The sequence below is a fragment of the Anarrhichthys ocellatus genome, unplaced genomic scaffold, assembly GCF_004355925.1.
Source record: "Anarrhichthys ocellatus isolate YVR2014 unplaced genomic scaffold, GSC_Weel_1.0 scaffold9, whole genome shotgun sequence".
NCBI classification, from domain to species: Eukaryota; Metazoa; Chordata; class Actinopteri; order Perciformes; family Anarhichadidae; genus Anarrhichthys; species Anarrhichthys ocellatus.
In genome coordinates this window covers 1,216,349-1,229,660 of record NW_022280039.1, presented here as the reverse complement: position 1 = coordinate 1,229,660, position 13,312 = coordinate 1,216,349, and the positions used below count along the sequence as shown (strand labels likewise).

Sequence of the window (13,312 nt, the reverse complement as noted above, 5' to 3'; positions counted from 1 at the left end):
TCCTTTTGTTCATTCAAGTGCCTCAGAGCAGTTGACCTTAATCCAGATACCCTCTGCACATTGTTTCCACTGGAAATCTGTCCTTTATATGCCCACAGCAGTGAGCTCAACAAATATGGTATTGTTTCCCTTTTGCAGTTCAAAATCAAGGCTGAAACTGTGGCTGTGTGTTTGTGAAACCAGATGAATTGTTCACGCAAATGCTGTGAAAAATAGAAGCTGGGTTGAGGTGAATTGCTTGTTTAATTTAACTAATTTAACTTGAGTGCAACATACAGAGTGGTGGTTCCAAGGGTGTGTCAGATATCTGTCTAAAAACATCTGTATTTTAGTGTGTCTTCAAACTTTGGCAAGAGAATGAATATGGTGTGTGTGTGTGTGTGTGTGTGTGTGTGTGTGTGTGTGTGTGTGTGTTTTCAAAGCCCAGCTGAGGTACTTTTAGGGGACGTCTGAGCAACAAAATGATATAGTAGGAATAGATTCCTGTGCTGATATTTACTTGTGTCTGAACTGCAGAGTTTGCTAAATATATAATTTTGGAAACCAAGCATTTGGCACTCGGGTACAATGCAACTCATATTCTAGCATTGCACATATGAGAGTGACCGACCTGTCTTAATATTGTTTCCACGCTTGAATTGCCCAAGCAGGAGGTAGAGAGACACAATGTTCTCCTGTATAGCTCCCACATCCTCCAGAGTAGCTCCCACACAGCTGTCTAATTGCTAAAGAAAATACTCGGGGAAAGATGGTCTTAGAATCGGGCCAGATGAGGGTAACCTCTTAAAGATTCTTGTGGGAGAGATTTCAGGTGTGTTGTCTTATTTCCAGAAGTAAACCAAATATGTGATATCTAGAAAATGCTACTTCCTGTAAAAGTTAGGATGTGTTCTTAAGTTGCTTCTCTCTGGCATCTTTAGCCTGCATTAATGTTGTGAAAGGCGTAACCGAAACATCTCGTCGTGTTCTGTGTTGTTGTGTCTTGTCTTTTTGTGAGCGTGCCAAGCACAACACACTTGTAGTGTCTGTGTGTCTGATAGTCACAAATCTTTTGACAGACAATAACATAATTGATATTTTGCTTTTAACTACAGTGATGAGATCATCCGACACTCGCAGTCACACTTTCACACATATTTTATGCAAGTGTTCATCGACACATGCGAAAATATAAACACACAAGAATGACACAGAGCCGCCTCAATAATGACACATCCCTCTCTCACTCCCATAGCTTTACTGGCGCTGTGAGGTATCATCACCCTTTGCTGAAACAATTTCTCCCTCTTCACCATGGTGACAAAGGAGGACCGTGGTTGTAATCATGACATTCTTATGGTCAACTATTAGTGTCTTGCAAAGTCTCACTGCAGGGCCTTGACTGGGAACTCCACTTTACTTGTTCTTGTCTTGTTTGTTCACTTGCTGGTGGCGGATGGGTTGCGGTTGGGTGATGAGAGTCTGGAGGCTCTGTTGTCCTGACGACCCTGGTGGGAAAACTAGTTTGTTTGTTAGGAGAGACTGAATGAAGCGGGGGACATGAGTAGAGAGGGATTGAAGAGGCTGGGAAAGGGGTGCAAATGAACGGGCAGGGACACTTGGTAAGAAATACAGAGGAATAATGAGATGACAAAAGGACAACGCGTGAGAGGAAAGAGAAATAATTTCAGTTCAGCTGGATGGCCTTTGTCAGGAGGTTGCTGAAAAGCAGAATGTCTGAAGCTGGAGAAGTGACAGAGTGAAGCGAAGGGAAATATGAGAGGGCAGGTGAAGCGGAATGAGAGGGAGATCAAAGCACTGAGAGAGGCAGCTGAGAAGACAGGCCAAATGAGGCCTGAGTGGGTATGTGATACTTGAGAGAGTTTAGTTTGTTTTACGGAAGGAAATGGTTGACGATAAGATGCCATCATGTTTTTAATTAACTGATAATGACTGTGATATGAGTCTTTTCCTGTTTGTGTGTGTGTGTGTTTGTGCGTATGTGTTATTGTGTGTGTAAGCAGTATGGGACAGCATGCGCAGGAAATGCCAGAGTGATCCCAGTGGAACACAATTTTAGAGGTTTCATCGTCACTCATTCCTCTCCTCACCACATCTCCCTTTATCCTCCTTTACTCCTTCCCATGTCAGGTGTGGGAAAGGGAATTATTTTGCCCACTCTCAACATACATTGCCCACTCTCCTGTAGCTCTCTGAACAAACGATTTACCACCCTGTAAGAGTCATACCAATTTACCCCATAGAGACCCCTGTAATACGCCCATCTAGACACTTTCGTCCAATAACCACATACTCTTCTGCCCCCTTGGAAACGTCCAATACTATCTGGCTGTTTCCCATTGTGCGCCATTGTTAAATGTGCCCCTCTTAGTCTACCCATTTATACCTATCTACATCCCCTGTTGCTTTTCATCCTTTTCCCCAGTGTGAACACATATCTTTGAGTGGCTTTTCTCTAACCTGAATAGGTTGGTATACTCCCTCTCCATGTGCACCATCACTCTTCAGCACACACCCTCATGACATTGAACTGCATGTACCCATTTTCTATTAAACCTAAACATAGATTTCACTACTGCTGTCTTCTTACTTTACCTGCATGTTTGAGTAAGACAGTATATCTCTTTTATTGCACAGTATTTGCGCATGCAGGGACACACTGAAGAGTGTCAGTTCTACATAGTCTTAACCTTTATTATATATTTTGTAATAATAAATAAAATAGTTTTTTATCATCTTAAGTGCAAATGTTGCATTCTCGAATGCTAATGCTTAGGTTGATATTGAAAAAGTTGGAAATGATGTTGAAAATACGATAACTATGCGATAACTATCAGTCTATAGTAAACTAACTGTTTGATCTACCACTATACATATTTAGTGTTGTGTTGAGGTAGAGCTGAGTTCAGTTTGAACTGAGTTGTACCTTTTAGTGTCAACACAACAGCTTCCTCAGCACTTGCATAGAGTATGTAACACACAACAGGGGAAGTCTAGACTGTTTCCTCTTGCTGAATTCATATAGGTCCTACAGCTTTGAGAAAGAAAGATATGATTTATGTGAATCTCTTTAAAAACCAGTGAGACTGAGCTGCTCCAAGCTTCAGCCTTTCCAATGTGTCATAAATAGCGGGGCACTCCAGGTGTGGGGATATGTATTGCTTTCACATTCTGTGTCACTCTGACACACACACACACACACACACACACACGCACACACACACACACACACACACACACACACACACACACCTACACTGTTGATGGTGGTGGTTATGTTACACAGAGATAAATGTGGTGGCAAAGTAATTAGTACATGTGCTGCACAATGACTGGTTATTGTTATCTGTGGAATTAACTCATAGCTGTAACACAAGACCAACTGTTGTTCACTTATTCCACCACTACACGCAGTTCATCACCTGATGACAGTGTTCACTCCTGTTCTTCTGTGTCATGCCCCAGTCTAAGTATTACAGATGTGTTTTTTCTGTATTTGCTGTTTTTTTGTTCCTTTTTTGAATTAACATCTACCATACAGCAGCATGCTTTTGTCTCTCTTTGTCCATCCCCCACTCTTTTCCATCTGCCTCAGCACAGAGGAGGCTGTTCTCTCTCTCTGGTCCTTGGCACTGATTTAATTACTTATTTGTTTAGTTTGTCATATTCTAAACTTCGCTGGCTCTGTGTTTTGCTGAGAACAGACATTTTCCTCCCTCCCCTCCTCCTGTCAGCAGCATTCCATTCAGTCCCTCCCACTGCCCCCTGCTAAATCACCCCCACTGATTGATATTGTATGCACTCTGTTGTTTGACCCATGTTTTTATTTATTTTAGCTACATTTTCAGTTCTTTCTTATAATTTTGTTCTCCGTTGCCTCTGTCATTTCTCCCACTATTTACCATTCCCTCCAGGCTAAATAGCTGCAGTGGTCTGTAATAGTCTCCAAGGGACTCTGCTGTGTCCTCCACCCAGTCAAATACAGATCAGTCAGTGTTACTCAGTGGGTGGATCTGAGTAAGTACTCTTATTAAACAGGCAGCCAACTTATTCTTAGAATTGACTTCCATGGAAGTTGTTCAAAGTGAAGTCAAACATGATTTATTAACAGTATTAACATTAGCCCATCAATGCAAAAAAATAAAAGCAAAGAAATATTTTCATGGCGAAGTTTTCATCTTCAATACATGCATGTAGAAACTGATCATTTTAGAGTTTACTAGTTTTTGCATGAGTACAGAAAACAAGACAGTAAAGGACACAACACTTTAGGAAAAAAAAAACAGTTGTAATTTTGGACAAACATGAGGTCACGTTACTCCAACATGTCTCAACATCCTTCAGTTCAACTCTCGTTTTTAAGAGTATTTGAAACAAGCAAAGCAAGTAGTTTTTTTTTGCATTACCTTTTGTTCTGGAGTCCATCTCAGTGGGAGAGGGGCATGTTAAGTATTGTCTGGTCTGTCAGTTGAAATGACAGCAAAGGGATAGTACGCCTGACTTCATCAACCACATAATGCTTGAGGATATTTGGCTTGTTCATATGTGTCTTCACCTCATATCATTCAGGGAGTTCCACAAACATCCCCATAGCTATTGTCTTTGGTGTCTGTCTGCTTTATGCCCTGTGGCTTTATCAGCACATCAGCATTGTTTTACAATGAACTATACAGTACATTCAAATGTAAATTACATTTCTTTGTTGAATTAATAACCAACATGCATTTCATTTAAGGCAAGTAGAGAACTATCAATTCACTAATATCATTTTAAGATGTTCTTTAGGAGACTTAAGTGCCGAGTTGAAATCCCCCCTGCTCAGCAGCTCGTATTAAGGGGCCCTCTTGCTTGGTCTGTGGGGATTACAGTTGTTACAGCCCACTCTCTGCAGGGCACCTGACTGAATCCTCTGCAGCAGGCCATGAGTTTGAGAACCAGGACTATCCCTTTTTGTGTTCTTTTGCCTTCTCTGTTTTCTTTGCAAATGTCCTCTCTTCTTACTGGTTTTCTAGAGACTCTCACATATCTTAGGTTTTTTTCCGGCACTCTCTCTCTGAATGGGATATTTAATAAGTACAGAGGTGTTCATATGAGAACATCCACGCTTCACCACTAAATGAGGGGCCAAAGAGAGAAACACTGATGGGTCACTGCAGTGTTAAGTACTGGAGGATTGTGGGATGGGATGTTGGACAGTCTTCATGCCTTGTGTAGGGGTTTCTTAACTAGAACAGTATACAACTTAAACTTGCTTTATGTAAATGTGTGCTCCCTAGCAGCATCTTTCACCGCATTACAATTCAAATGTGCCTGTTGCTTAGCATGCCACGTTATTCAGTCACAGTGATGCATCGCCTTAGAACACACAGGTGCTGTAGACATGGTGTCATTCTCTCCTTTTCTTATTCTCCACTTACACTCTCATTCTGTCACATCCTCTCTCTTATTCACATTTCTCCACCTTTACCCATAAACCTCCACATGTGTCTGCTTTGCAGACGGACGGAGGAATGCGTGCACCACTGGGGTCGCCGCATGAACACTATATGAGTAACATGCCGGACTGGGGGGGGTGGACTTTTTCAGCAGTCGAGTCTGACTGGACTTTTTTTGCCCATGTTTGGCGAGAGGAAATGAGCGCTGTGGGGACGTCTCCGAGCTCCCCACTCCAAGACAGCGAGAGAGGTAGACAGGGAAACTAAAAATAGCACTGAGCCCAGGTCAGCTTTGAGTCAAGAGCAAGAAGTTGGGGGGCTGATGGGGGAGGGGAGAGAAGAAAACATATGATGTAAAATGAAATGAACAGAAGGAAGCTTGTGGAAAGGTAGATGTAGTGAAAATCTGAAAGAAGTTAGAGCATGAAGTAAACATTCAGAAGGCTGCGTTGTTAAAATCACAGGTCAAATGCCGTACATGAGAGTTGGTGGGATCACTGGGGATGTGTGTGCAATCTGTGGGAGAGCAAGGCAAACAGGGACAAAATATGGACCTGATGGAGAGCTTGATCTGGGCAGTGAATTCTGGTGGGAGCTCCCAGCCTCTCATCCATTTTCTCATATCTTTTTCTTCATGTGCAGTTTATTATATCGCAACAGCGTGCATAACCACAAATCTCTCATATCTCCCCCGCTGGCAAAGAGGGAATGAATAAATGACCCATGAGCCCACAAGATCAGGGAGACACAGAGGATAGTTGAGGGGAAAAAAGATGAGGATGAGATATTGCTCTGGTTTGTGAAGAGGTATGTTGTGTTACAGGATTTAAAGTAGGAGGGGAAGAAATATGTGTTGTCGGAGACGGGGGTCAGAATAATGAATTTAGAGTAGTAATGATGGTGAGATATCAACAGGATATATGGAGAGAGAGGCGATGGTGAAGTGAACAGGGTTTATGAGAAATGGATATTGGTTCTGGCACTCAAAATACATTATCATAGGTTTGTTTGTATGACAATGGACGAGTAAAATGAAATGTGTTCCTTGAGAGGATCAAAAACAAAATTGGATGAGTACAATGGAAGAAAATCCCCCATAAGGTCTCTTTAGAAATGACAATGCAAGACAAGAGTGTACATTGTGTTCAAGTGTTTCCTGCATATTACCACACTGTAATAGTTCATATTTGAGCCTGGTGCAGTGGAATGCCTGGATAAGTGAAAACAAGGCCTTCTCCAGCACAGCTCACCATCTGGTTCTGTTATGTTCATCTTGAAATGGTAGAGCATAGCATGTTTGGAGGTATTACAGAGGCTCCAAAGCAAACAATCCCTATTGTTACTGGCTCAGGCTTACAGTATATTTTGTGTGTGTGTGTGTGTGCATGTCTGTGTTCATGTACTGTATGTGTGCCTTTGCCTCTGTATACTCTGAGATGAACGGCTGTTTATTTGTTTTATAGCTGCACTTCGTAGCTGGCTGTGGTAATGATGCACAGATTTCATTCCTCATGCCCCTCACTCCCCTAAATGACGGCCTCTTTCTCTACATTTAGCATGTCTCTTCTCCACCCTCCATCCCTCCCTCCCTCTCAGAGCTGAGGTCATAGCTGGCTCGGTTTGGTTGTGGGCTGGAGTACCGACATAAGAGAGTCTGTTTTTCTCATCAGTCAGTGTAGCTCTCATGAAACCTACATGTGTGAAGGAATGGGGGTCTATCTGCTCTGTTAGTTCTGAAAGATTTTGAATACTTCTGCTGCTGCATTACAGTAACAAAGTGAATCAAGTTGCCGACAAAAACAGGGAGAGAGAGAGAGAGAGAGAGAAGGGCATCCTCTTGGCTTACTTGCATGTGGCATACCATGGGTGAGCTACATAAGAGTGACCGTAAAACCGTTTGGGATTCGTTGTCTTGCTCAGGGACACTTCAGCAGGGTATACACTTGCAATGGGAGTCTTAACCTTAACCAGCTGTGTAGCGAGTATAGAGGGAGAACCGTCCCTCTGTACTCACCACACCACACTGCTGGCATATCCAGATTCACAATCATTGGTTTACCACGGTATTTGACATTATCCTCTGTTACAGTAAATGGCACTGGAGTAGAAGCACGATTTTAAAAAACATGTAATATCTGCAACTGTGAACTATTGCAGGCATCATTTCATGTCAGCAACGAGGATTCACTGAACCATAGAAATAATGTAATAGGAGGGTTTGTTTAAATTTAAACCAGATAATCTTTTGATAAAACCATCGGATAAGGGAATAGTCCTAAAAATGAGACTTTCAGAAAAAGTAGAAAGAAGGTTCAGGATATTTACTTGATCCCTTCAATAAATGCTATTGTGCCAGTGCATGTCAGATATGTGTCCTTCCTCGGGGCAGAAAAGAGGGGATTTATGATTCTTACAAATGTCATTTGTTGTTTTGGTTGTTTGTAAAATCAGGATTATAGTAAGTAAAGTCTCAGGGGAAAAAAATGCTAAAAAATAGACCTTTGCAAATTCCATCCAAGTGAAAGCTCTGGCAGAACAAAGAGTCTCCCACAGCACAGTGTATCCTCATGTGCAAGCCTGTTCCCTGTGGGTGGAGAATTTGCTCATGCAATTAAGACTCCCTCAGAGGCACACAGTGATCTTTGGCCTTGGCTGCTTGTGAATGGTGACCTTTATGAATGTCTTGAGGACCAAGGATCAGTAAATGTGGATTGGTGTCTAAGCTCTGGATGCTGGTAAGACAAATGAGGGAGTTGAGTGTGTTGTTTCTATAAATATTGTGGCTAGACTATTCCCTGAAGTGATATGTGAAAAACCCAGGTGACCCAAAGCTCACACAATGCCCGAAAGCCCCGGAGAATGATTCCATGCTTTGTTGCTTGGTCTTGCTTGATGATATGATAGATATTCAGTAAATACCTGTCACTATTGTCAGCGCAATAAACAAAATGAGAGAGCAGTTTCAGCCTGCCTCCTCTCGCATGCAGGGCCAGCGTGCAGCTTGCTCGGTAGGGCGCACACTATGGTGATTGTGTCCTCAGAACACACACACACACACATACCGATTGACTTTTGTCGCTCTTTGTTCTTTGAACAGACAGAGACTTGTTGTATCGGGAAAAAATAACAGAGTGATTCAGAGATGTGAACTGAGTAAGCTGGCCATTTGTCAGCCTTTATGTCAACTGCTGTTGTTTTTACTGTAGATTGATTTAGTATGAAAAGCCAAATCGTTTTGCAATATATCTTTTCTTTTTTCACTTTCTCCATCTCTGTGTTTCATTCTCACAGTCTCATTCACTCCCTCCTCCCGACACACAGCCACAAACACAGAACATTCACCTTCGGCCTATTGTAATAGCTGCTCATGGCCGTACACTCTTGCCACCCAGCTCCAGATGTTATTGACACACCCCCAGGAGTCCTACAAAGTGAAATGTACACTGACACACAGTCAGACACACGCACACACACACACACACACACACACAACCACAGTCCTATAAAGCTGTGACAATTCATCTCTCTGCAGGCCACCTCATAAAGTCCCTTACACTCACACACACATTTACCCCCAGCTGAGCTTCAAACACACACATGAATCAGGATTATGTTCGTAGCACGTCATGTCAAATAGCAGATGGGTATCATTTTGGACTCTGAACTAACTATTTGTATAGACAGCAGCAGGAAAATGTGTAGCATCACAAGTACCGAAGTACCTTGTGGTTTGTTTCTCTTTGGTTGATTCTGAAGTCACATATTTCTATCTTGGAGATTCTGCAACAAAGCTAACATCGCAAAACAATCACTCAGTTTAGTTTGTACTCGCTTAGTTTGTTCAGCAGTGGAGTTGTATCTCACTGGTGTCATAGAAACACGTTATGAGTTGTTGAGTTGCCACAATGACCTGATTGACTGAAGGGTGCGGTAGGACAGGTTTTCACCTGCAAAATGTCAAAAACCCTGTAGCTGTGAACAAACAGCACTGACTACCTTTTTTTCACATTCAGGAGCTATCCATCTCTGAGGCAAACACTATGAATGCAGGTTTTTGTGCTGCTAAGTGCCCTCATGTTTTACACGTGTACTGTAAAGGCCTCTGGGAAAGGAAAAAAGTAAACAAGTGCATGTGTCACAGTTGAAGAGAATTCATTTTTGTTGGTGCATTGTAGAGATGCTTTGCACTGCAGGGACGCTTGTTATGGTTTACACAAAGTATGTGTAAGTATGGCCATGGCTATGCATGTGTGCGTGTCTTTGTGTGTCCCCTGTGCACCATGAAAGACTGAACACATGGCATACCCAGCTGTCCACACGCTCATTCTTGGATATGAAAGTTTTGAATGAGCCTTTACTTTTGGGCATACAGAAATACAAACCAGTACTCGTTTAGTACAGAAAATCCAACCTGTGTTTTGTTGACACTCGTTACAAATGTGTCTGTCATGTCATTTTCACCCACATTTCTCAGTAGTTGACCTGTGTGCTTGTCTGTATGTCCACAGGGCAATATTCACATATGATGGGATCACCAACAAGCTCAAACTGGCTGACTCAGGAGGTAAGACGGACTGTCATATATGGTATGTTTGTTAGAAATCAGCATCTTCACTTTGGCCTGAGAGGAATTCACATGTCCTCTTGCATTTTGAGAATATTCTAACACTCTTACAATGTGTGATTGAGAGCAAATGTAGCATTTCTGTTGTCTCTCCATCAGTCTCGCTTTTCCTTTGTTCCCTCCAACTTCTCCTTATTTCTGTCTCCTTTCTTACAGCGGGTGGTGTGGCAGAGCTGGCAGGGAAGTTTCACATCGCCAAGCCTCAATACGGACTGTGCAAAGTGGGAAGTGTGGAGACAGGGGGCCCTCGGATTGCTATGATCAGCTGGGTGAGTGGCAGACAGGCTCATGGGGCTTAGCTCATGTAAGCTTGTCATGTTAAAGAAACACACATAGCAGCACAAATTACAAAATCACACATAAGCATTGCACATACATTTTGAAATAGCAGGTACACAAACACAATTTAACATCAAGTTGTCATATACAGAAACAATCTATGCACTAATCTGTAAAATACTCGGGGGGGGGGGGGGGGGAATTTTAAGCTACTTGACTTATTCACATTCTATGGTACTGTTTTGACACAGGCTTATTTGGCATCTGACATGTAGGAAAATGCTGTGAGAATGAGATTTTGTCATTGTAGGAGTTGGAGTTGTTCTAAACAGGCAGGCTGCCACTGCTTCTGATTGGCTGTAAATCGACCTTTACCACAGAATATCTGGTCATGAATTGGTCCAAGAATTACTCCAAGAAACAGATGCTGCAAGAGGGTTTATAATGTTGCTGGTCCGCTGTTGTGGTGGCATGGTTAGATCCGAATATTGAAGAAAATCAGTGTAAAAAGAATACACATACACATGCATTATTATAACCTTAGGGCTATCAATAGACAAAATAATGCTGCCTATTTTATGGGGATAAGCTGTAAATTGTACCTCACAATTACTTTTATGCTTTTATGTTTTCAGTGAGTTATCTATCCAAATGGCGAAAGACGTCAATCCTATTGTTCCCAATCTTGCTTCTTCCTCTTTATTTAGTCCCCTCTGAGTGAGAGGTATGATATGAATGTAAGTCTCTACATCCTCTGTTTGTCTGCAGGTCGGTCAAAATGTGGATGACTTCCGAAGGACAGAATGTGCTAGCCACATTCCAGCCATCAAAAACTTCTTCAAGGTGCAGTACATCACAATGTGCTTTAACCTTTGTGCACTTCGTCCCGTAGTTTGTCTATTTGTTTGGTTTCCCCATTAAACTGTGCATTAAAGATGACATAATTCCAGCTGTGACATTTTTAGCTTTGAGGAGGGGTGGGAGCAGTCCACTACATGAAAATACCTGTCTCTTTGTTTTTCCCAAATCTCTGCTGTAGTGAAAAAGCTCTGTGCTCTTTCAGTTTTGTGCTCAAAAACTCTATATTTAGTCACGGCACTTTACTTTGTATTGTCTTGAGAGTTTCCTGTCCTCAGTCCACTTCCTGTTGTATTGCAGTTTTGGCCATGTGTTTGGCTATGCGATTGGTCTGTCTTCCAGAGGGAGACAGCTGAGGTTGGGCTCTATTGTTTGTGGTGAAACACAAACTCAAGTGGTAATAGGAGAGAAAGGAAGTAGAGGGAATGGAGAAGAGAGCACCTCTGTGGTTTTATGATTCGGGTGTGTATACAGTTTATCAGCAACTCCGTCCATCATCACGTTAGCTGCAGATTCTTCTCTCCATCTGTGTCCCTCAAACTGTTTATTTTGCGTTTCAGTCTAACTAGGAGAGGTTGAACTGACCCCTGAGTTTACTAGTTTCCATATAAAGGCATCACCCAGTCAACTGCAGAAGCATGTGTGGAATGTTTGTTGTTTTTTGTCTCCTTTTTCTTACACAGTGAATGCCGAGTTTGTGAGCCACTGTCTGAAAGCGCCTAATCTCTCTGTGTGTGCGTGTGTGTGTGTGTGTGTGTGTGTGTGTGTGTGAGAGCACCCTTGGTCCTGTGTACATATTCATGTGGGAATTCAAAATTGTAAGGAAATGACCACATGGTCAATATGGCGTGGAGTGAAGAAAATTGTCTCTCCTTCTGAGAATTGTGGGAGAATTGTGACCCCTAACCTTAGCACACACACACACACACACACACACACACACACACACACACACACACACACACATATATACATTAACAGCCAGACCTGGGTCACGACAATGCAATCAACTTGTGGTCACTACTGTCACTACTAACCCATGTCTCTTTAAGCACAACACAAAAGGAAACATAAACTATTTTTGATCAAGACCAAACCAAAAGTTGTAAGAATTAAAAAAAAAAAAGTAAGTTTAATTCTCCTTTTACATAGCAGTTCAGACTTAGATTTATTAGTTATAGCTGGTTCAGACTTAAAGAGTACTGTATCACCTTGCACCATGGACATCATAGCCAAACATATTGATGGCATTTGCAGAAATATCCTGATGTGAAGTCTGTGGTGATGACACATACTGTAACTGTGCTATCCTGTCTTCTGTCCATTCCAACTTTGCCAGAAGTTTTTCACGCTCTGTTAAAGTCACAAGATTATTCACAGTTCCCATCACATACGTTGTTCATGAGCAGAAGAGATCTTCGAAAACTTGACTCATATGCTGGCAAAGAGCAATGTAAATGTCATGGGAAGCGTTTTTTTAAAAAGCACAGCAGTCTGTGTCATACCTCTGTCTGGGAAATAATCGGGTTTGCCGTGTGATAAATTCCTCAAAAGTGATTCCTCAAACCGGTTTGTTTAACAGTTTCTAGATTTCACAGCACAAAATAGCATTACAAGAGGAGACACATGATACCAGTGTTTGTATTTGTGGAGATCTCACAAATATCTTGTGTTTGAAGCACCAAACTGTCAAAGTGGCAACTTAATGTTTATTAATCAATTAATAGTCGATCCCTCAATGAGTCTATCATGACGTGAATTGTGGATTTTTACATTGAGTAAATTAAATGCAAACTTTTTCTGCTGGTGCAAAGTCAAACACATGGCGTTACGGAATGCATTCATGAAAACTCATAGGCTGCTGTTTTAAGGTCACCTCTCACGTTTTGATTGTTCTGTGACCTAAAACAATATGTGACTGATATGGGGGAAATAAATGAAAATAGAGGGGTCATGAGGTAGTTACTGACATTACCTAGCTCACCAAGGCAAGGCAAGGTTGTATTTTACTGTTGTCCACATTTAGCAGAAATAAACCGATGCCACAGACTCTCAGCTTAATTCCTACTTTACCTTGTGATGACCGGGAAACAAAACTAGTGAGATAACCCACATA

General features: G+C 41.9%; 1 protein-coding gene across 1 annotated transcript in view; it reads left to right on the top strand.

The window, feature by feature from the left end:
* The window catches only part of LOC116384476 (drebrin-like protein A), a 30,502-nt gene that overhangs the window by 7,411 nt on the left and 9,779 nt on the right, over window positions 1–13,312 (top strand). The window contains exons 2-4 of the mRNA XM_031849163.1: window positions 9,944–9,999; window positions 10,216–10,328; window positions 11,107–11,181. Of these exons, the coding sequence (XP_031705023.1) occupies window positions 9,944–9,999; window positions 10,216–10,328; window positions 11,107–11,181 (244 nt within the window). The remainder of the gene's footprint in view (window positions 1–9,943; window positions 10,000–10,215; window positions 10,329–11,106; window positions 11,182–13,312) is intronic.